This window comes from Corvus moneduloides, chromosome 3, assembly GCF_009650955.1.
Source record: "Corvus moneduloides isolate bCorMon1 chromosome 3, bCorMon1.pri, whole genome shotgun sequence".
In the NCBI taxonomy this organism is placed as follows: domain Eukaryota; kingdom Metazoa; phylum Chordata; class Aves; order Passeriformes; family Corvidae; genus Corvus; species Corvus moneduloides.
In genome coordinates this window covers 67,578,149-67,603,059 of record NC_045478.1, presented here as the reverse complement: position 1 = coordinate 67,603,059, position 24,911 = coordinate 67,578,149, and the positions used below count along the sequence as shown (strand labels likewise).

Here is a 24,911-nt window from a genome sequence, read left to right as displayed (position 1 = left end):
CAGAGATTTTGCTTACTCTTTTGTGTATGGGCAGAGTAGTTAATAGAGGAAAACCAGTTTGTGTTTCTGTGTGCTCTTTAATTTGCTCACTGAGGACATCACTTCATTTATGATTTATTCATCTGTATTTTTTGATTTATCTAACTTTTTTATCCAACAATTAAATTGTCATGATATGTCTGGGTTTCATCAAATCATCAGAACTTGCTGGTAACTGGTGCAGTTGACTGTAGCTTGAAAGGCTGGGATTTGAGGAACATCCGGCAACCAGTGTTCGTCTTGCTTGGTCATACCTATGCTATCAGAAGAGTAAAGGTAAGTTGTACTTTATTTCCCATTGCCTATCACTGAATTGTTACACAAATTTTCTGGAAACCAGTAATACTTTATATTATCTAATTACTAGGAAAAAACCAACAGGATTTTAGACGTCACAGTGGCTGTTCTTGAAAACTTTCAGTTTAGCACTGTAAAACATCTTGATGTTTAGTAGATTACTAGGATTTTACAGTAAATGACATTTTCAAAGTCAGTGTATTTACACAAAGAGTGTTAGAGGGCTTGAGAGAGTGTTAGAACGTGTACTTCAGCTAAGTTATATGGGAAATATGAGAAGGAGAAAACACTTCCCCTTACTCATTTTTAAATGATGCTGTTCCTTTGTCTTTCCACACAAGGGGTCAATATTTACAGAAGACAAGGTATAGAACTCATTGTGAATACATACTTTTTGGTATACAAAAAAAATATTTATGTGTTTAAAGAGATTTTGAAACTTTACACATGAAAGGCTACAGGTGACTGTACTGGATCTGTGTACAACTAGAACACCCACCAATAAGAATTTGTTCTAGATGCACAATGACATTTTTTTCATGTTATATGAAAATATGTATCCAAAAATCTTTTTAGGTAAACTCAAAAACTGTAACTATGTTTCAGTGTAAGATACTGAAACCAGCAAAGAATGTGAGAGTCAAATGCACCACTATCAAAATCTCCTGAAAAAGGAGATAATATCTAATCCTTTTAAAGCCTTTCAGGAACAGGTATGTTTATTAATATTTTCTGGGAAGTCTGAACTGGCAGAAAAAGGTTATCCTGGGTTGGTATTTTGCTTCACATGGCCTTGATGTGTTTCTAACGTATTTAGAAGTTATTGTGCTTAGTTGTAAATTTTCATAAAAGGGTGTGACTCAAGTAGTAGTTCTGTATCACAAATCCTGAAATCCTGTTCGTGGTCAGACAACCTGAGAAGCTCCTGCTCCTCCTTATCCCAGCTACCTCTGCGTGCTCTCCCCACTGGTGGTTGATGCTGAGTCTTTTTTTCTAATTTAACTCCTGCCTGACCGTTCTCTAATTCGGTTCTGTGAAATATTTTTCATAGCCGAAGATGCATCCATGTGCAAAGGAGACGTATCTGAGAGTACATGACTTCTATTCCATCTTACCAGGCTTTCACTGCTTGTGTTTCAAGACAGACATGGTCCCTGAGAACATCAGATATGACAGTGTGGACCAGCACTTCGAGGTGATGCAGCATATCTACACTTGGGTGGTATCACTCACCAGTCACACTGAATTGAGAGAGAGACCTGGATGCTGCCTCAATAGAGGCAGCTGCCCCTACTGATATTCCTTCCCCTGCATGCCGACAGGATGATTATAAAGCTGCAGCTGATGGCTCTGACTGAAAACCCTGTCCCTAAAAGTGACTAGTTTCTGTCTGGATCACTAAGCTGTTTCAGTTTGTTGCTCAACCACACAATTGCAAGCCTTGACACAAGGAGGGGGGCAGGAGCACACAATTTGAAGTGGAAAAGAAACTGGAAGCCACAAATTTTGGAGCAGTGCACTCTGAAATTAGCTTAAACCAACCATGAAATCACACTCTTGGGTTGCCTGTCTTTTGTATTCTGCTCACTCGTTCAGGGCTCGTGTTGACTGTCAGATCTGAGACTAGCAAGGAATTCTACCCAATACAAACAATACTGTCAGGATTCCTGCAGATTTCTTATGGTCTTTCACTGCAGTGCAGAGCATTATCAGCACATGAGGTCATCTGGAGTCCTTTTCAGGAGATTTTCATGTTGTGCATTTGATCCTCACATTCTTAGCTGGCTTCAATATCTTACACTGAAACATAGTTACGGTTTTTTAGTTTACCTGTGAAGGTATTTGGATAAATGATCTGTTGGAGGTCAGGATGGATGATATGGTGGTATCTTCTGCCTGTATACAGCTGTTCAGGTGATAAAACTGTAGTATCTTACAGCTAAATGGAACAGAATTTTCTTTTGTAAAAGAAAGACATGCGAGTTTTTTTCAACTTGCATGTGTAGCACTCTGCTAAGTATTTTGATAGAGTTTTCTTGGATAAGTTTCTAGGATACTTAAGGTTAATGACAAAGCTTTGGCAGGATGGTTTTGCTTTATCTTAAACTATGTGGACATGCAAAGGGGGCTTATGGAAAGTGTACCATTGTTTTTTGTTGCCCATCAGACTTCTTCCCCTCTAGTATTCATTTTTCTGAGCTGCAGAACCCATTTTGTTTTGGGCTTTTTTTCCCTCAGAAAAAATTGCAGGAAATCTGAAGAGGTTCAAGTTCCAGCATGCACATCCCTCAATTCTGCTATAGTAAAGAGAACTCTGTCAGCAGATTTCAGCAGCCATCAACATACACTGCTCTCTTGGCAACTTGGGCAGTTGTGGCAATAGCCCAGACTTAACTTTTGACTTCATAGTTGCTGTGAATGATATTAGAAGTCTTGCAGGAAGACTTACCGATGAACCATGGTGTGGGGGACCTGCATTTCAAACTCAGGTTGTGTCAGTGGCTTGTTGTATTTCCTGCTGAAAAATACAGATTTTAAAATATTTGGAAACTGAGTGTTGCCAAAAAGCTAGAGCTGAGATGACCAATTTTTGTGTAACTGCATCCTTCTTGCTGCAGTTCTTAGACCAGTCTGCAAGAGTCCATGGAAGAGTCTGTCCTGTAAAATGCCCCGTAGGAGAGGGGGAAATCATGAAATGATGTTATATTGCCTTCAGTTTTTCCACTTGTCTCCAATTTTCCCATTTGTATAAATAATTTCAAAATGGTAGGATATAGAATTGATGATGGCAATATATCTTATGTTCTCTGCAGTACGGCACAGATTTTGTCTCTCTGAAAATAATTAACTGGTCACATAGCTGTTTTGAAACTTGATTTATATAATGAGATGAAACTCAGCCTGTTAGCCAAAAGCAGAATTGAATGACTGTTTATGTGACTGTTCCAGAACTTCTTAACTTTACAGCAGAGTTATTTGGCACTGCTGTAATGAAATCTAAGCAAACCAGGATCCCATAGAACATTCCTTCTGATTATTAATTCTATGATTCCTTGTAATTAGAAGCATGGGGGAGAAATATATCGATATAGTCTGTTTTATTGCGGCATGATGTGGTACCAACAAAGACCATTAAAATAGTTAAACTTCGATAACTTGCTACTTACAGTAAGTCTATATATGTTCACAAAGTTTTAACTTTGAAAGTTGTTTTGTTTTCTTGCAGTTTTCACCATTCCATGCAACCATATTGGCCTCTTGCTCCTATGATTTTACTGTAAGGTACAGTATTTTCTCTAACTGGATAAAAACAGAAGGATGATCTGTTTAATGTGGCTTGCAGTAGAAAACAGTTCCAGAGTGGACGTACTGGATTTCAGTTAATGTTGCTGTCAGATGCTTCATAAGCTATGTTGAAAATGCATGGGCCCTTCACTTAAAGACCAGCTCAGTCACTCTGCTGAGCAATATCTGCTGTGTCAAATGCTTTCTGCAATCCTTTTCACATCACTCTACTGAACATAGTTGTATCCAGCTGTGATAATGTCTGATAAGAAGGTAATACCCTCTTAAATTAATATAGTTAGGTGAACTCATATGTTTCTGTGACACATTTTTGTTTAGACGTTTTATGAACATAGTTTTTGTCCTACCAGTGTCTGAGAAAGCTTCAGTAGTGTTCCGCAGTGTGCATGCTGAAGCTCTTTAGACAGTATTTCTGCAAGTTCCCCTGGCTGCTCAGTATATCTGATACTGCTGAGGGTCTTACAGTACAGTTGTTTTAAAGCTAATTGGAAATCCTAAAGAAGTTTGATTTGATACTGGGATTTCTCCAAGATAGAAAATGTCATAAGTCAAAGCACTGTGAAGTATTTCTGAATACCTCAATCACATTCTTTCATCTACATTTTAATTTTCTACATGGACTGAATGTAGTAGGCAGTACATCAAGAAATGAGAGAAGCCCTCTTGCCTCTATAAATGACTGCAAAGTTATCCCACTTGTCCAAATCATCTCAAGTAAATATCACTTCTGGTTGTGTCCTAATTGGTCTGACACCAGACCTAGAGAGGTTCTGTTTCCAAAGGGAAATCTTGCTAATTCTCAGTGCCTGTATGTGTTGCTAAATCATAAATCTATCCAGTCTTCTGCCATAACATCATATAAAGTTGCATTATGAAGTTAACCCAGTAAGCATTGGAGTGACTTGATTGTGTTGTCATGCTCTTCCCCTTTTTGGCACTGTCTATATATCCTTCAGGTTTGGCTCTAATGTGCTTCATGCAGTACTGAAATCTAGTGCAGTTTCAGCTCTGACATTTTTGTATGTGGAAATTGTCAGTAAAGATGGAGAGAGCTACTAGGTCACAAAGTGTTGTGTCTATAAATGCAGAGCTTGAGGACTTCTTCACAAAATTCACCCTAGGCATTATTTTTCTGTCCAAATATTTACTTGTCATGACTAGGACTAGCAGAATTGAAGAGATGAAATAAAGATTTTTGACAGTTTTCTAAAACTGTTCGGTTTGTTACGAGTGAACAAACAACAGAGAAGGCCAGGTGGAAGTCTTTGGAAAAGGTGTCACAAGCAAAATATTCTGTATAATGGAGGAAAACTGTTACCATAAGAATTTGGGAACACCTCTTAAAGAGTATGTTGTACCTCCATCACATATCCTGTACTGTCATTTTACTGGATGCACCATACACTCCACATGCACATACATGCAGACATCCTGTCATGTATGCACATGCATGTGCACCACACACACGTGGATGTGTGGACATGAGTATATACACACATACACATACATTTAAATTTAAACGTAAAAGTCCTTGATAAATACATAAAAGCTGGAGGAGAAGTTGGGATTCCAGCACATGACATTAATTATGGATCTTGTTGAATCTGCTCAAGGCCTGTGACTTTTTAGCCCCGTTTGATAGGGGGTTTTTGGTTCAGAGAATAGCATGGTATGGCAGTCCTTTAAAAACAGATTCATTGCAGTGTTATTTTAATAGCAGTTTAGTTATGATATTGTTCCTTTATATTCTTCAGTGTGTCTGTTTGAAGCTCAGAATTACCTGCAAGGATTAGTTTATAGTAGGTAACAGAACAGAGCATAGTTTTGGAGCAATTCTTTACTGTCAGCACTCTGTAATCTTAAATGTTACAGAAGCTTTATGGTTCACTGGTTTATAGTTCAACCAAACAGCTACAAATCTTAGCTCAGATTACCAAACTGCCATGTAAGAGACAGGGGCTTTGTTTGTTTCAGGTAGTACAGCTAGTTTGGCACATAATCACAACTGGATATCTAAAAGAAAAAGTAGTAGGTTGAAAACAAAGTTAACAACACTTAGCTTCATCCTTTGCAAATAGTATAACGATTGAATGTGAGCACTGTAGTCAAGCTACTGAAAAGAAACCTAGTTCACATGCCAGCTTCATACTGGGAGCTGAGAAAAAAAGGATGTTGATTCGAACTTGAGTTTTTACATACCTGGATGTAATGATTTTGATTTAATCCCTTTCCGGTAAATGCTTTGTTCAGACAAATTTTCTATACCATTTCCTTACTCTTTGGAAGAGCTCAGAAAAAATGTAGGCTAATTAAAGAGCAGATTGAACACAAATGAATCATTAAAATGGAAATACACAAAGTACTGTAACATTTCCAGAACTGCTTTAGGTCTGCATGCATATTCTTAAACGTTATCTCTGTCAGAATTCAGTTTGGAAGAACATCAGTGTCATCTTTCCTGGAATCACCATTTTGTATTTTTGGACTCTATAAAGAAGAAATCTTGGTGCATTAGTCACAGATGGTGCTCACCAAAATCTAAACAGAAGATCTGATAAATTGTAGAGCTTCATTAGGCTGGTATCAGGCCAGATCTTGAATCATATTCACAGAAGCTTGTCCCTAAGGCAAAAAGGCAATTTTTGTTAAAAGTTGTACTATACTGGACATCATCTCTGCAACACACTCTAAAATAAACCACTATCTCCAGCGCTCTTATCACTAAGTTCAGTAACTTAGATCACAAAGAAATCTTACAGAATAGGGCTGATCATAAAATAAACTGGGTTTCACTTCAGTTAGTTATTCTTATTATCCTTGTATTCTTTTTCTCTTTTTTTTCTTCAAGGTGAAAAGGTGGGTGTTTGCTCATTTACTCTCTTTTTTTCTTATTTTCCCCAAATGGCAAATGCCCTTCTATACCCAAGTTGCTTCATAACGTTGATACTTCACTGGAACTGTAATGAAATAATCTCTTCAGAATATTAGTGTGGAAACAGATGTTCCCAGTTAATGCCTGAAGTAACATCGTTGCCCTGATTGGCCTGTATCCAACTACTTGTTGTAGCCCAACACTAAGCTCTACTCTGACAGTGGTGTTTCTAGTTTGCAGGAAGAGCTTTTACAAGTCAGCACAGGAATTAGAGACTAGGAGCAGGGTGGTGAATTGTGTGATACACATGCAGTAAACTAGCACTGAGTTCTTTGTTGCTCTTGAAAGGTTCTTGCCTTTCTACATCCACATGCTACTGTGACTTTTGCCTGCTGTGGTTGTGTGTGAAAGCTAGCATTAGTCGTTGTTGAGTGGGCTTTTATGGAAAGCAGCCTCTAAACAGCTGATTCACGCCCACCTAAAAACACTATGTATGAAGGCATCTAGTAACCTAAGAGCAGTGGTAAAGTTTTCATGAATAAATATTTATCATAAATATATTTTTCTTACCCAGAAGGACACAGACTTGAGGAGTTGTTCTTCGTGCTTCCATACATGCTTTTTCACACAATTGTTTCCTGAAGTAACTTTTGAACCTATTGAAAACTTAACTAGATTTGACAGGAAACTTGTAGTCTAAATTTACTAAGCTTCTACAAATTTAAGGGAAACGCATGAGCATGCAAGAGAGGGAAACCCCAAGTACTGCCTTAAGGAAGGTAAGAGACGTAGCATGAATTCACCACCTGTCTAATCTTCTTACTGATCTGCCAGCTCCTCATCATGCAGCAACAGGCTGCTGCAGTGCATTGTACAGACACTGGAACCTGAAATGATACTTGCTGCCTCTTTTTTCCCAGCCAGTGGGGAAGGTGCAGGGGCATTTGGTGAGGGTACAGTGGGGGTGAGGACAAGGCAGGACATATGCAGGACAAACTATATTTGGGTTGGTGAAAGTGTTTTGGTGGGGGAGCACAGATCTTCGTGACACTGCTATGGGTGGTACAAAGTACAAAATCTATAGCATAACAGGCTTTTTCTCTTCTCATAATGTCTCATTTAGAATAAGCAGTCCACTTGCAATATATGTGCAGCTTATGAATTGCATGTCAGATACATGTAAAACAAACTGTAGAGAAATGAGGGAAAAGTTATACTTTTAACAATTCCAGTGTTAAAAAGTTTAAGAAAATGCACTCATATAGGTTTTGGGGTGTCTGTGATCAGTGCAGATGTGACTGAAGTTGTGGCTTCATACATGATATGGGTAAAAGTAGAAGTTCTAAGTGACACACCTGTGATTGTACAGGCTGTACCAACCTGTAAGGGACCGTAAAAGCCTATGTGGTTGTCTGGGCCATTTTTTAGTTCATGCTGCTAATTTTGTAGATACACTTACAACTAAAGTAATGGAAGCACACCTATTTGTGCTGTGAATGCATCTTCGCTTTGCTGTATAGCCATCCTGCTGTGGTAAACAGTTTCTTAGAAAAATTGCATTGCCCTCTCAGTCTGCAGAATGTGATGGAAATTGACTCTGAAGAAAACAGTGTTGTCACCATGGTGGTTTTGGAAGCTGTGCTATAGACAGTGTTTCTCACTTTGGATTGCAAAGTTGTTATGAGAACCATCATTAATTTTTTACTTAACATCATTAATTAATCATAATTAATTAATTAATGGTTCTCAGTCCTGAGACTGAACATTTTTTTGAGCTTTCACTAGTACTTATTTATATATTTAAAAAAGATACCAAAGCTTCCAGTCAGTCTGTTGAACTCTAACTAAGTTGCAGTACTCTTAACCTCTAAACTGGTTCTGACTTTTTACAGCATGACTTCATGCAACCACCATATCATCCTACTGTTTTTAAAATTGGTCAGAAAGTCTTTTTAAAGTTTTTATTCATGTAGATCTAAAGTTATCTTCTTTAGTTTTCGGTTATGAGCATCTGTCTTTCAAGAACTAGTAGAGAGCTAATGTGGTAAGGAAGGTTAACACTATTACTTAAAACCAGCAAAATTTGTTTCCTTACCTTCTTATAAACAAATGTAGGAGGATGAAAATGCTGAGATGGTCTTTTGCTCCTCTGTCCTGCAAAATAGGTTGTTTATTTTAGATCTCAGGTACTAGGAAAAAATTAAGAGGATTGTTGCTATGGCATAGCCATTGTGCTGATACCACTCTCCTTGTTTATGAGGAAAATAACATCTACATATTAAACAAACTGACCCTGCTAACTCCAGTGTTTGCTATTTTACCTGAATTGGTTTGAACTTACAGTACTTCCAGTGTAGTTGGTCTGATAACGAGCTGTTCTTGTTAAGTATTATCACTTTTCCCAATAAGAGCAAGGCAAAGAGACCTCTGTGATTGTTACAGAAGTAGTAAAGCGTATAATTGACCCCTGTGTGAAAATCTGGGCTGTAGAAAATTTGATTACACCTGACAGCCCACAAAATGTGCTGTGCTGTGCAGCCTGTGGACTTTTCTCAGCAGTATATACAACACAAGAAAGAGGAACAAACCTTTGTTTTGTGCCATCATATGGGGTGTTACCCTCTGAAGATTCTGGGTTTGAATTGTTTTTTTCATGACTGAGGTGTCTTTTACCTATATTTTAATCCTAACTACTCTTACGTCTCTCATACTTGCTGTTAATTGCATGAATGGACACTGCATCTATTGGGACAGTAGCTGGGAGAAGTAGAGGACCTCAGAATTGTTATTTTCTAAGTATTTTTTATCAATCGAGGCTCAAAACAAAAATTGCTTTAAAAATATGGACTAGTGGAATTAACTGTGTAATGTAGCTGATCTATGTAGTACAAATTTGTTACTAAATTATAATATTAAATTCTGTTTTCCAGGAACACAGTCTCAAATTTGAGAATGTGCATGACTGAGATCTCTAAATGAATGTGTAACTTTTATTTAAATAAAGACCACATAGTTAATGATACCAAAACCAGAGAAAAATCATAAATTGTGCTAATATCTTTCAGGGATAAAATTCCCCAGCCATCAAGAAATATAGCAAGAGTATTCTAGCCTACATTTTTTATTCTCTTTTAATAATGTCCCGACGACTGCTCCTTGGTGCCAACTTTGATCTCAGTTTCTGCAACAGGACACAAAGATGACTTTGCCCAGTGGGGTTTAATTTATGCAAATCAGCAGATGGCTTTGCAGGAGTATGATTTGTTATGTTTCCTAAGTAGATGAGTTTGCTTTTGTAAATACCCTGGCAGCGACAGATTTGTCAATATCTTGCATTATATTTTTGAAATGGCCTTTCAATTACTTTAACTGTGGTTTGTTTGATTTTTTTTTTTTCTTCTCTTTCTCTCCCTCCTTTATCTCTCTATAGATTCTGGGACTTTTCCAAGACTAATCCTTTGCTGGAAACAGTTGAGCATCATACTGAATTTACATGTGGTCTGGATTTAAGTCTCCACAACCGTGGTCAGGTAAGAGCTGGAATGAATTTACTTTTCACTTGCCTGTTACAGCTACTGTGGTCATGGCTGGGCTGCAGGACTCAGACCCTGAATAAGTCACCCTATTGCAGTAAGCTTCTGGAAGTGAATCTGGCTGAATGCTTATTAAATAAACCTCATTTCAGGTCCATTTTTATTTGTAAAGCAGTTCCTTGCACTGGGTAGGACAGGAGGGCGGGACAGACAAGATTGTAAAATTAGATAACTGAAAGCCACAGTGAGCTCTGGGAAAATGAAGTCTTTTGTTTTGGAAGGAAGAGTAGTGGAGAAGAGTCTAGAATGCTAAGCTGAGATCCAGCGCTTTCTTCCATCTGCTTAAGTTGTCAAGTTAAATATTGGTAGTGTCACACATGATGCCTATACCTGGTTTGGCATACTGTTTGGAGGACTAGGGGAGGCTTAATCTGTGGCTGAAATTTAAACCCCTCAGCTATTCATGTGAATAAGTAGAACCTGTTTTATCAGTGGCACTTATTTATGTACTAGTTCTGTAAGGATTCCCCTCTCCTTCTGTTGCTACAGTTGTTTTTATTTTGTAAACAGAGGATTTTTAAATTTTTTTGTAATACGAAGTGTTTTTTTCAAACAAGAAACTCTGAAAAACTGAAGTTAATTATTTGCTTTAACATGAGAAAGCCTTTAGTTTTCACACAAAAATTACTGTAATTGTATTAACTGGTCCTAATGCACTATTTAATGTGCCAGAGATATAATTTGTATCTAGATTCTTCTCAAATTCACAATAAAATGAATTTTTTACCCCAGATAAAAATTGTAACATCTGCATTCCAATTCTGTTTGGACAAAGCAAATTAAAACCATTGCAATTTCTGCTGGTAAAAGGACACAGGAGAAAGGTGTAAGTTTGGCAAAATACTTAGCTTACTTCATGTGGAACCATTCCAGCCAAATGATAGCTTGATGGGTTTTCTGCCTGGTTGGTTTTTCCTTAAATTCTGTTGCTTCAGTGGTGCTGCAATAACTGCTCGCAAGGTCGTGCTGGGAACCACATAGGGGAATTTGTAAGGCTGAAAAAAAGCTTTCAAGGTTCAGATTGTTTTTTATCAGTGCAAGGCAAGAATACATAAAGGCCAGTTGCTGGGGTTGGAAACTTCATCCCAAGTGATTGCACAGATATGATTTTGTCTGCTCTGGGTCCAGAGGGAGCAGCAAGCATAGCGTAGCATTTAGGGCTTCAGTCCCACAGCAGTGCACGTGCTGAGCCCAGCTCAGCTTTCCATGAAGCTGATAGGGGTTTTGCATTTGATCTGAATGAAGAGAGAAGATTTTTTTCTTTCATTTTGTATTGAGAATGTGATTACTTTGAGTATAAGCCCATTGCTTCATGGTAGATAATGAATTGAAAGAAAATTCATGTGCATGCTGCACATGCACTTGTATATTGAAAAAAAGGAAAATGATGGTGTGCATACCCATCAACATTAGGACATTTGTGCATTCAGGTATCTTTTTTTCCACACAGAAATTCTACAAGTCTGATGTTGGACTTAGTGCACGAATCTGTAAATCTAGGGTACATATCCATATTTACTGTGTGCCAATGTGCGTTCCAGACAGAAGTTTGGCATTTGCAACAGCTTTGATATTCCTCTGGTTTTTTCCATTGAGTTGATTTAATGTATTGTGAGGGTTGGATATCACAGCAATGCAAAATGTGAGTGTTGTTTTTTTTAAAAGAAGTTTAAAAACCTGTGATAAAATTAAACTCTCACTAAGTTAAAGAGTGAACACAAGGGAAACATAACCCCCATTTTCAAAGGAAGACCCATGAAACACCACCTTGAGTACTTTGATCAGCTCTGACTAGGACATGGATGTGTTGGAATGAGTCCAGAGAAAGGCCATGAAGATGATCAGAGGGCTGAAGAATCTCTCATATAAAGACAGGCTGAGAGAGTTGGGATTGTTCAGCCTGGAGAAGACAAGGCTCCAGGGAGACCTTGTAGCAGCCTTCCAGTACCTAAAGGGATCCTCCCAAGAGAGCTGAAGGGGAACTTTTTACAAGGACATGTAGTGATAGGACAAGGGGTAATGGCTTCAAACTGAGAGATCATTGAGTTAGGTAGGTATAAGGAAAAAATTCTTTACTGTGAGGGTGATGAGACACTGGAACAGCTTTCCCAGAGTTGTGGATGGAAGCATTCAAGGCCAGGCTGAAAGGGACTTTGGATAACCTCGTCTAGTGAAAGGTGTCTGGGTGCATGTCAGGGGGGTTAGAACTAGATAATCTTTAAGGTCCCTTCCAGCCGAAACCATTCTATGATTCTATGAACACCTGCTGAATAGTTGCTTCCAGTATGAGCCCTTGGAGTCTTTCCCTGGCTTCTGCATCCATCCAACACAGATTATTTGCTTAAATTTTATGCTGCTGTTCCCAACATGTAGGTTGCCTTTATGTCTGTTCTTTATCAATCTGATGATGAGCTCCATTATTTGTTTTCTTCATGTATTTACATTATTTGTGATTTTCACTGTGTGCTTTATAAGGAGTTACGACTTGAGATTTGAACTGCTTCTTTCCTCGAGGGAGAAAGAGAAGGATCCAGGGAGAATGCAGGGTATTTTACTTATAATGGACAAGCTATTCATTTATACTCAAATTAAGTACCATTCTGGTCATTAACCTTTGCTTTCATTCTTAATGATATTTTTTGTTGTCTAGACAGACTATGTTTTCTTTGGCTTTGCACAATGAACTTCAGCATTTTTGAAGTATTTTTTACATGTCAAGGAAAAAATTATCTGCACTACTGAAAGTGTTCAGAATAGATACTGTGATTAAGTAGCTAGTAATCTAGGAATTACAAGACATTCCTGTGGAGCTGACTGAGCTTTGCACAGAACCCACAGGCAGAGAGTAGGTACATGCAGACAGGCTGGTTCTTGTATTAAGGGAGGCAACATGTGGAGAGAAATCTGATCATAAGGAATGTGAAGAGACCCACTAGTATTTGCTAGATGAAAAAAAGCCTCCTTCGTGCTTAATTAAATATTCTAGTATCTATTTTGGATTATCTGCCTCTATGTAAAGTAGGTGTTTTTTGAAAGCTTTGAATTTTAAAAATCAGATGTTTGCTTTGAGGTTTTTTTCCCCACCATAATGTTAGTGCTAGGTTCATAGAAGTTTGAGACAACAAACAAACTTTCAGGTGCATAGAAAAATGTGTATTTTTCAGTGCAAAGCATTAACAGAAATGATCATCATTATATTCAGGGTATTTCTCTGTTAAACTGCAAGTGCTGATGTGAGAGTTTGCCAGGCATGTTTTCCAGGAGAAAATACAACCAACTCCAGCTTTCAGCCAAAGTAGCCTGGGCACACATGAGAACAGTGACAAGACTGTAAGCACCAAAAATCTTTTAAATTTGTGATGATGTGTAATATTAAGAACTGACCAAATCTGTTTACCCTGTCAGCCAAATTAAGAGTATGCAGTTTTTTAAACCAGGTAGTTCTTTCCAAAGTTTAGGGATAAGAAAAACAACTAAACTTTGCTTCCTTGTATACACACTAGATAAACATAGGATGTATGTAGGGATTAAAATTGGTAATCAGCTATAAAGTATTCCTTGCTTGGGGCTCGTGATGCTAGACCACATAGTGGAGTTGTGCTCTGTAGCTCACTGGATTTCTTACTGCTCTCCTGATATTTACTGTGAATGTTCTAATGAATAAAAATGTAATACTCCTTTAAGACATCTCTTCCTGGGATTTTGCTGTGTTTACATGCATGTTTACATGCTGTAGGTAACTTCCTTTGATATTACTTCTGCAGCTTTATTTAAAAACAGCCTTTTTCTTCTGTTGTAGGTTGAATGCCATATGGGAGTCATGAATTAATTTTAAATATCGTTAGGCAATCCATTAATGACACAGATAAAAAGTACAGATCCTGCAAACATTCCCTTCTTGTCTTGATTCTGAAATTATTTCCATAAGTATATAAAGAATAGAAAATACACATATATCATGAATTTCTTTAAATCGTGGACAAAAAGATACCCAGCCCTTTCTGTTGCAGTTCTAAAACTATTTTGCCTACCACAAATGTAAAAAAATCTGATGCTCTGAATTTCGTCTGAAAATCTTTTTTAGCTACATCTCGCATCTCTTCTGAACTATGTAAAGCAGCCAGTGGAATGTATAAATTACTGTTTTGCATTGATTCAGGCTTTCTGTTGTGCTGCTGAGAGCAGGATTAAGTATCTAATGGGAACAAGAGAGAAATCTTTCAATTTCTCTTACACTTCTGTGCTATGAACAATGGCATTCCTAAACTGCAAGGGTATGTGACTTTCAATGGGACTGATGGCAAGTGGTGTAGTGGCTGAGAGCCCTTGGTATGTGAAAAGCACATGTAGACACCTGTGACGTGCTGGATCAGAACAGGACTCCACAGTGGACAGTGCTGAGGTGCTCCCTTTGGAAATGTTCAGCTCCAAATGAGTATGAACCTAGTGTCAGTTCTCTAGTTTAAAATCATCTGTTATCTGAGTGCATGCTGAAGTCTAGGTTTTAGAATAACTTGTGTACAGCACAAATAGTGATCACTTAGGATTTGCTTCTATTGTGATTGTGTGTGTTTGAATCATAATTACATTACATATGGGTCTGTGTAAATTGCTATTTCTGTCAACAAGTTTGGGGAGGGTTTTTTTGTTTGGTTGGTTGGTTTGGTTTGTTTTTTTTCCTCTAATCCTCTGGCTGCACCTCCTTTTTTTCCCAATTCTCCTTCCCATCCCACCTGATGGGGTCGGGGTGAGTGAGCAGCAGCATGGTACTCAGTCGCTGGTGGGGATTAAACCATGACACACACAACACCCCATATAATGGAGACAGTGATGGTACCAGTGTGGTACCCGTGGCTCTTGTGCTCTCTGTTACACTTGGCCTTGTGATTCGGCTTTCCTGAACCTCCACTCTCTGCTTTCTAAAGCTGTGGTGTGTCACCATCATGTTGTGCTGAACCGCAGTCTTCTCCTTCCTTGTACCTGGCCAGGGGTAGTTTGAGCTGAGAGGGAATGCCTGCATCAGCCTGTTGATCAGGTGAAACCGATGGTATCCTGCATCACTAAAATTTTAAAGGCTGTAATGTCTTGCTAGTAGGAGGGAGGCCGTAGCCAAACTGTGTACACTTGAGCTTCATGCCCTGAAGGGAACTTGAAATCTAGTTCTAAATTCCTCCAGCTTTATGGAGTAATTTTTGTTCATTGTCAAGTTTTGGTGTGCAGGTTTGTTCTGCTCCTTGTTTTCTTTGTGCAGCTTTTGCAGTGTGCTCCATTAGCTGTGCCAACACACGAAGCAGAAGGGACAGGAGGGGCTGCAGAAATTGGCTTAACCAGTATAGCCAAATGTAAATGCAGATGGTGTCTTTAGTAAGGCTGTTTGGCTATGTATTTTGCTGTTCATTTAAATTAATTGCGGACACTCAAGAGGCCCAGGAATGTTGATTGTTCCATATAAAAGTGGAGTTAGTTACATCTTGTGGAAATGTACAGAAAAAAAGACTTTCTCTGCTTTTTTCTTTTGATGGCTTGCTCTTCTCTGTTACACTTAATTACAAGGACCTGATAGCTTCCACCCAGCTGTTGTGGCTATCCCACTGCTATAATTATAACACTATTTGTACTTCACTTTAGTGTCTCCTTATGCTCCTTCTCTAGGATGCTACTAAAGTTACGCAGTTTCTTTGATTCTTTGAGATAAAAAGAACCTACTTACCTAATTCCAGAGTGCATTTTTTCCAGAAAATACCAGATTTCACCAGCTGCAAGTGTTAAACCAATCTGAACACCTTATTGAGTTGGAGGGGCTAAAAGAAGGTGATATTTCTTACTGGTGCTTCCGGTATGTCTTTCCCAAACTGTGAAAATTAAACTTTCACTGTGTAAGTCAAAGCTAGCCACTCATGAGTAATGGTCACTCTTTGCATTATCAGCAAAAGTGTCTTGGTGTTTGGAAAGGTTTCTGTCAGGCATCACAGTTCTGTAAAAGCTGCTAGTGTATGGAGAGGAAAATCAATTTTGATACTGAAGTACTGGGAAGGGTGGGAGGCAGTAGTTTCTTACTCAGTAAATGTGTTGCTTGTGCACTGTATTTGGTGCAGTGGCTTACGAATACTTGCTACTTCTGTGAGCCCTATCTTTTAGTCAGTGTAGTGGAATATGTTTCTCTCCTGCATGACCAATAAATGTTTGAGAAGTCTCAGTGAATTGCCCTAGTGAAGCTCATAGTAAGACAACAGGATTTTGCAGCTGTTACTGTTTGGCTTATGGTTGTTCGTGATTACATCCCAAAAGGAAGGAACTTCACTCTGAGCTGAAGGATGGAAGATTGGATAGGGTCACTGGAAAACACAGTTTTCACTGCTGTAAATTGACTGCATTTGGGGTCACCAAGGTCAGTATCAGCACAGAAAGGCATTTTGCAGTTCCAGTGTATCTTGTACAGAACTTAAAATTGACTTACCAATTAAGCCAGTTCTTGAAAGACCGAGGTGATGTCTTTCTCCTAATTTTTAGAGGACGGAGGAATTGGTAGAAAATCTGTGGAGATTTAAAGGACTTTTCTCTAACCTGCAACTCACATCTCTGTTTCCTTTACAACTTACAACTTATTTTACTGAAATGCACACTTGGAAGACTTGCATTTAGAAATGTGTGGCATGACTTCCAAGTCATCTTCCCATTGCCCATGTCAGAGCAACAGAACAAATGTTGAGACAGCTCTCTGCTTCTTAGGTCAGTTCTTTGTGACATATCTTTGCAATATGAAAAATAATACCCCTGAAGTCTTTTACCTTTTTTTTTCCTTAAGAAAGAAATGAATTTTTTAAGCAGTATTTGGAACATCTGTTTCTGATAACTCTAGTTTGAACCTAGATCTTTATAAGAAGTTCTGCTCTGGGGTTTGTTTCATTATTTCCAGTGTCTTTACTGGAAATAATAATTAAATCAAGGTGGGTTTTTTTTGAAAGTAGATTTAAAATAATATTGGTGTTGCTGCAAATTGAAAATAGAAAGTTTTATTTGCAGATAAAACTTCCACTCCTGTGTAAAGGTTGCATCGTGCAGTTCACTCTGGCAACTGCTAACCAAACAGGCCACAGAAGTGGTCTACATTTTCTAGAAGAAAATAGGTATTGAATGAATTTAAACTCATGCATAATCCATTATGCACTTGACCAGTTAGTTTCAATGTTCACCTGTGAAAATAATCTGATGACTAGCAAACCTGAGAGCTTGCTTTATCTTCACTTAATCTCCATCCCACATGCTTAGAGGATGTTCAGGATCCCTCAAAAATATGTAATGATGATATAAATAGACCATTAAATTCTCTTTGAGGAGACACATAAGATAAGAAACTAAAAGAGGAAGGGACACACAACTAATGGGAGTCAAGAACTGAATATTTTTTCTACTGTCTCTTCTACAGAAAAAAAAAGACAGGTCTCATTTGAAAATGGGATGGGGAGAAGCTGAGAAATGAGTCTCTCTCAGGCACATTTATATATTATTATGTGATTCATTCTGAGCACTCTGGAAGCTCAGTGGCACCAAGATAGTTCTGGAGATACTAATCTAAAGAGGGCTGTACTTTGTTATGGTTAAACCCTTTCATAAAGGGTAATTGAACTCATAAGTTTTTAGTTGTTCTTTTGAATATATTTAATCTTGATTAGGTCTTGCAGATTTATTGTGCCTTCAAGTACTGAATAAAAAAGTTAGTAGCTAACTTGGGAGTTTTTTCTTGTTCTCTTGCTTCTTCTGAACAGTAAAGAGGCAGAATGTCATGCAGGTAATTGCACTAGACTGAATGGATTGCCCTCGGGTGCTGGAAAAGGTCTAAGTCTATTGCAAGGCAAAATGATTGTGATGAATGGGAAACAGAGGGCCTGTCAAGGGAGTAAATCAGTTAGTGAGTCAATGGAAATGGCTCTGATAAGTGAATGGATGTCAGTATTAAATCAGTTGGTGGAAAACATTGTTACACTCTGGGACTAGGATAAACATTTCAATAAAATACAGGATAGATGTTTTAGTTGAGTTGAACTATGATTTTCTAGTCAAGCAATTAGCTTTCTAGATTATTGCAGTTTTTTGTTTGTTTGCTTGCTTTTTGGCTTTACTTGAAGAGAAATACAGTGATCCCCACTTCTTGTGCTTGCTTTTGTATCTTTGCTGGCAGATAAATTGGCATGATACTTATTCTGCAGTAGTAACAGTATAGTACCTTTAGTGTGTATGCTAGTACCACAACTTTGCTACTGAAGTAAAAGCATTAAAGGCAAGTAATAAATGTCATTTTGTTAGACTGCCTTTGTTCCATGTAGCTTTAGTTGCAATGAAAATTACCAGGCTTAGAATGCTTCTTCTATGTGCGTTATTTCTTGATGTAGTTTACCAGTCAGTGCGACAGAAAACATTCTTGTTTTACAGTTAGGCTCTAGTTATTCTCCTTTTCTCTGCATAGTTAATAGTTAAAAGTTGCTATGGTAAAACTGCATTATGCAGTTACAAGAGTATTCATAAATGATAACAGAAGTTGCATGACATACAAAAATATGCCATGGAAAGTAGTCAATATTATAAGGATATTGCAATTTATACAGTTCTTCGCAACTGAAATAAACTATCCTCTATTCTACTGGCATGTCAGTTAAAAAAAGAAAAAAAAAATCACGCACCCACTAAAAACTGAAATGAGTGAGATTTGTTTGAATCTCAGAGTAAAATTTGTCCCCAGTACAGCAGACAATTTTTACAGGAGGACAAACTTCCATCCCTTCATGTTCCTAATGGCAGGGACTTTTATCAGGTATGCAAATAAAGCGTGAGTCCATTTTCAGTTTTCCTTTGTCTTCATCCCACCACAGGAGGATTTTCTCCACCTGTCAGTAACATCATCTCATTAATCAAGATACAAACTTGAGGATCTTACACTTTTTTGTATGCTGTATTTATTTGCTGTGGTGTGCTGGATGAGCCCTCATCCCAACAAAATTTCTACTTCTGTTTTAATATTTAAATTAAGTAACATTTAGTTTATTTAAAAAAAGGCTAAAGAGCTTTAAAGTATGTATTACAAATGGTCATATGTCACATGAGAACTGACATTTCTAAATACTTTTAAAGCATTTATATTCAATATCCCGCATTCCCCTCTTCTGGGGGAAGGCACATAACTGTCATAAGACCACTGTATAAGACAGGTCACAAGATAAAAGGCAAAGTGCAAGGAGAAGACATTTTGTAAACTGATGCAGTTGCTGCATGAACAGGTCCTTCTCTTTATCTTAAGATTCATCTTAGTCGTTTGTATTTGAGGCCGTGACAATCTCTGAGCTACTGCAAAGGGGCACATGGCACTCTCCATCAGTGAATGCTGGCTCCTGCACTCTTAGCTTACAGTTGCCCCCTTTCTCTGGCAGTCTTGGCTGTATTTTGGAGAAAGTATGGAGAAATGGAAATGCTATTTCATTTTTTAATGTTCTTCATGCTGCAGTGTCCCAGTTTCCTATAGATACCCCTTTGCTGTACTTTGCATGTGTATTTTTCATCATGGTTTCTGATATCAGTATTCCATTATAGACTTCCTGCTGCACAGGAGAACTTGATTGACTGTTACTTACTGTAGCTTTTGTTTTCCTCTTGTTGGCTGGCTATGTTTTCTCCTTTCATGTGGTATCATTAAATCAGTGAGTTGGGCATCTTATCGCAAGTGATCCTATTCAACTCTTTTAATATCCCCTGTTTATTTTTAGTGTTGCTAGATTAAATGGTTCTATAACTATATTTGTTCAGAGGCGGTTTCAGGGATGCTAATTACATTGATAACAGGTGGGAATTCCCATGGGATTTTTTCCAAATGTTATTTCTGTTTCTTGTTTCTTTACAAAAGTAGAAAGTATTGCCTATAGAACACTGATCTATAGCTGTGGAGAATAGTAAAAAACCTGAAGTTTATGTGATTGCCAGTTTCTACACAGCATTTAGTGGAAAACGCAAATTTTCTTTTTGGTATGATTTGGGAGACTGCAATGCAGCAGAACATTATGCTACAGAAAGCTCTATTATGTCGTATGAATAGACAGACATATTGTCAAGAGTTTTTTTGACCCATTTAGATGTATATGGAAAGCACTTCAAATAACTAAGCAGAACCAGCTAAGGAAGCAATAAAAATGAATAATAGTGCAGTATAGTAAACACAAAATGGGCTAATTATAGTCTGAAATCAAATACTGTCATTGGATTTCCAAATTTTTAGTGTGCAGCTGTTCATTCTGGCTCTAGAAGAGAACAGGAATTGTAGTCTGCAGCAGAAGGAAGCTTGTTGTGCAGAGGATCCAATACTGTATCTTTTGTGATCCCAACTGGAAATGACATTGTAAAGATAATGCAATATAGATTCAGCCAGATTTACTGGCATTTATTTGTGGACCTCATCAGCTTTTTCTCTTTAGCTCTCCTCTATCTTCTTCTGTTTGCCTTAGTTCTTGCCTCCCACAATACTTTGTGAATATATATGATAGGTCATCTTCTTGAGTAATTGTCAGTGTGGTTAACCCTTTCACTTTGTTACAGACTCTAAAGGGCATTTTGAATTAATTTTCAAACCTAAAGCATTCTGTAGTCTTTTTCCTTGTATTCTTGTTATTTGTTAAAATCTTTTAACACTCTAGACTTAGGTTAACCTTCTGGTTTTCTGGTTTAAAGTTCAAGCCTTCATCTAGGATAGAGCTTGGGACATTGAATTCAAAAAAGTTTCAGTTATACTCGAATCAGTCCCTGTGTTTATAATATGCCTTTGCCACAAGTGGCACCACTTCTTATCAGACTAGTGGGGTCTAGGTAGTCCTTGAAGCAACGCTACAGCCCCCAGATCTCAATGCTCAGCAAATACACATCTCTCTTCTCAACAATAGACAGTGATCTTGTAGCTTATCAAGTGTGAGACTGAAATTCTGGCTTAATTCTTCAGGAAACCTCCTGTATAATTTTGTTCAACGTTTATGGTTTTCCATTCCTCAGCACTAGATGTTAGGAAAATGTCTATAACAAATTTCTGTACCTGCAAGTGTAAGAAAGTTGTTCAGATCTGGTCATGAAGTGTTTCGGTATTATGGTAAAAAGATCCTGAGACTCTATAAAAAGAATAAACATGACGAGGTCTGGACTTCTGTGTCCCCTTCCTTAATTTAATTTTCAGTTATATTCTTTTGCCTATTTTGAATAGGCGAAACCCAAAGGTTTCCCTGCTTCCCTCATGGGGAGTATGAAAAATAGGAGGTTGTTAATTTTCATGTTTCTCAGTAAAGTTTAAAAAAAACCAAACCAAAACCAATTTCATTATTGCATAATTTTGAAGCACTGTCAGAGTACTAACTGGTATTAAATCCACAATATGTGTTAAGTTCCCTGTGGTTTTTGTAAAAATGACACTTGTGAAGGATCTAAATAGATTCTGTTTGCTTTATAGGTGGTGGACTGTGCTTGGGACGAACTAGTCAAGATCTATACTCCATCATGTCTGGCAGTTCCTGTTTAGAAGAGAAGATGATCTGACACATCAGGAACCTTTCTCTCTTCCCCTACAACCAGACTTGTGCTAAAGTGTCAACAGTGTCACTAATCTCAGTGTCTCTTTATAAGTAAAACTGCTTGAATGGAGTGTTGTGCACTTGAACACGTGGAGCCTTTTGGGCTTGGTTTACTGTACTTGAACTAGCAAAATGTTCCACAGCTGCTCAATGGCTGAAGAGTGGCGTAGCAGATATCAGTGCTGTCTTCAGAGTTGAGTCACCAACACGAGTTTGTGATCTGTCTGGCTAATAATGAGAGCAGAGGCCTGAGTCTTCTTGTTCCTTATAAAGATTAAAAGTAACTGGCAGTGTATTTTGATGTAATGTCACTGTAGAAAAGAAAAGAAAGGAAAGGAAGAGAAAATAAAGGCTTTTTACTGTAAAGTACTGTAATGTCAACTGAAGTTTGTATCACCAGGATGCATTTATATGTTTTGCTGTGAGTCACGTTGCATTATTTTCTTTTGCAATATGATGAATACTCTTGATCGACAGTAAATGTCATAGTTAATAGCCAGCTAATATGTTTGACCTTTTTGATTGCCGCTTCACAAAGATATTAAAGATTATTTTCATATCTTTTTCCTTTAGAGCTCTTTGAGTAAAACAGTTGATGAAGTTATGTAGAAAGACACTCTGATAATAGAGAAAATGGTTATGGAAAAATGAAATATACACAAAACTAATTGGTTCACAATCCCCAAGATTTAGAGATAGGGCAACCATCTCTTCTATTAGACTTGTCTTCTATTTTCACTTAAAAAGTTTTTCCAAGAAATAGAAGAGGAATGTGGCCATATATCCAGTGTTTCTGGACCTCTGACAGCCTGGCCAAAGTGAGAACTGGTGTCCAGACCAGTTGAACATATATACATGCAGATTAATGGCGTGATGTAAACGTAGCAGATCCAGCCACCATGGCCAAACTATTGCAGTTACTAGAATATGCACAACATGTTCTAGGTATGTTGAATACTTTGCATTCCCAGTTTGACCCCTCAGCCCACATGCTGGTACTTCCATCTAAGTTTTCTGGGGCAACTAGAGATGTTCACTTGTTATGTTTCTCCAGACACCTTTGAATAGTGTTTTAGGATCCAACTGTGATAGTACTGCAGCACTCATTGGTGTATGTTAGCCTTCTCTCCTGGTTTCCTGCTAGCCTTTTTTTTTACCTTCTTAAAGCTGTCTCCCTTCTGCTGTTAACCCATCTCAACTATCATTACCATCGAAAGACTCTTTGCAGGTTGGGTCTTTGCAGATCTCTGGTCAGGTTTTCATAGTCTGCTGTTAATAAATGCTCTACCCTTCTAGGTTGCAGCACTCATAGATCAACCAATAGCAGACACTGCTGGATCTGCTGGATGCTTTGAAGCAATGAAGGAAAGAATTCAGCTGAGCTAAGACCTCCAAGCTGCAAGGAAAGAATGATTGTTCTGTCTTGGAGAAAGAGCCAGGGAACTAACATGTTGCCACAGGGAGACATGCATATATTGATGTGGTGTATAGGGCAGGACAGGAAGAAACTTTCTTCTACAACATGATAATTTGGATCCCAATAGGATCTTGTATTTTTCGTGGTCAATGCAAACTGCCCACAGATTGATGTCCTTTTGAGCTGCATTAATAACAAAAAATAGATTTTATCTTTTTTTATGACAGTGTGCTGTACCAAATCCCAAACATTTACTGCACTTTAATTCTGTGTGCTGAGGAATAATGTAGAATAAAGCTGTGCTGCATGCAGCTTTCAGCAGTACCATGGGCCATGAAATCTAATTTTAGGCATTAAAATTGATTATTTCAACTTCAATAGTTCCTCCACTCCTGTTTTATCTCCCTCTTCTGCTTCGATTACAAGTTACTTGTCTAAGTGGAACATTTTGGTGGCAGGTGTGTATTTTATATGCCCATTTCTGGGGGGACACAGGGAGTGGGATATTCCAGAATGCTGCCATAGCCTATCAGTTGGAAGGGCAAGTTTAGAAAACCTAGCGCAGGGGGAAAAATTAGGAATTCTGAACCTGCACACTCAGCACATGGGTTAAATCTTCCCTCAACTGCCTTCTCTCCCCTCATGTCCTGGTTAGCTTCAGTGCTGAGGGTTGCTGTATCCGGATTTAATTCTCTTGAAAGATGAGCACATCCAGAAGATGCACATAGTAAATAAAAACTGTGGCCTTTAATCTTCCTGTGTGATCTTTAAATGATGAGAATGTGCTGTAATATTTCTGCACTGTAACAAAAGAAACAATTTGGCAATAGTTGTTGCTGATTCTTAATTCTCAGGGAATATTTGCTATAGTTGTTTTGAAGAAATACATCTTATTTTATGACCAAAATACTAGCTTCCAATCTTTTTTTTTCGTTTAGTGAAATGGTTAACAACAACAATCTAAAAGATGTAATGTGTTCTACTTTCAAACTTGCTCCTGTGAAAGATTTTGTTTTATTGAAGTCTGGATTTCTGTTTGGTTCAAGAAACATACTGATTAATCAAGTTCTAAAGGCGTGGATTGTTGTTCTGTAATGCTATTAAATTAATTGCACATGATATCTTTGGCTATACTCTTGTGTTCACTTTCCCAGTTAAGAAATGTTGTTCAAAAAGTAAATGCAGTGAAAGATACTGCGAGTATTTTCTAAGAAGAGTATCATAATCATGGTTTATTTCATGTATGAATACTGGGTGATGGTCACATTTTTACCCTGTACCAGTAAAGACCATACTTTATGCAACTTTTCCTAGCTGTGTGTCCCACCAGATCTTCATTTTCATAAAGGAAAGCTATTTTAAATTATTCTTTGTGTCTGCTTGTGCAGAGTATGTGTCAGTGATGAAGTGATCTCTTTCTTCTAGCCAAGTACAGGGCTGGCCTCAAATTTTGCTGTGTAAGCAGAGTGTACTGTGCCTTTCAGTAGTACTGCTCAGCTGTGCTCAGGGTCATGGGATGGGGAATGGATACAACTCTGCACAATTCTTCCCTGATAAACCTCATGGTTGCATTAGACTCTAATTAAAGCAAATTTTCCATTACACTTTTTATGGAGATCTTCACCATTTTCATCCAAGAAGCCATTATAAAAAACCTATGCCCTTAGGAAGACGCCAATTTGCTGCAGATTTTTTTTTCCTCTCACCCGTGTCATTGTACCTAGGTTAAATGCAGAACTAAGCATAATTTCCATCAAAGGATGAGAGTTAAGGTGTCATAATCATCTCATAAG

General features: G+C 37.9%; 1 protein-coding gene across 2 annotated transcripts in view; it reads left to right on the top strand.

The window, feature by feature from the left end:
* Nucleotides 1–24,427, top strand: part of PEX7 (peroxisomal biogenesis factor 7) — a 50,493-nt gene extending 26,066 nt beyond the window's left edge. The window contains exons 7-10 of one of the 2 annotated variants that reach the window (XM_032102088.1): nt 202–315; nt 3,563–3,618; nt 9,945–10,044; nt 21,581–24,427. In XM_032102088.1, coding sequence (XP_031957979.1) covers nt 202–315; nt 3,563–3,618; nt 9,945–10,044; nt 21,581–21,649 — 339 coding nt within the window. In that variant the 3' untranslated portion in view covers nt 21,650–24,427. The remainder of the gene's footprint in view (nt 1–201; nt 316–3,562; nt 3,619–9,944; nt 10,045–21,580) is intronic. The other variant, XM_032102089.1, reaches the window with a different exon arrangement.
* The last annotated feature ends 484 nt before the right edge of the window (nt 24,428–24,911 follow it).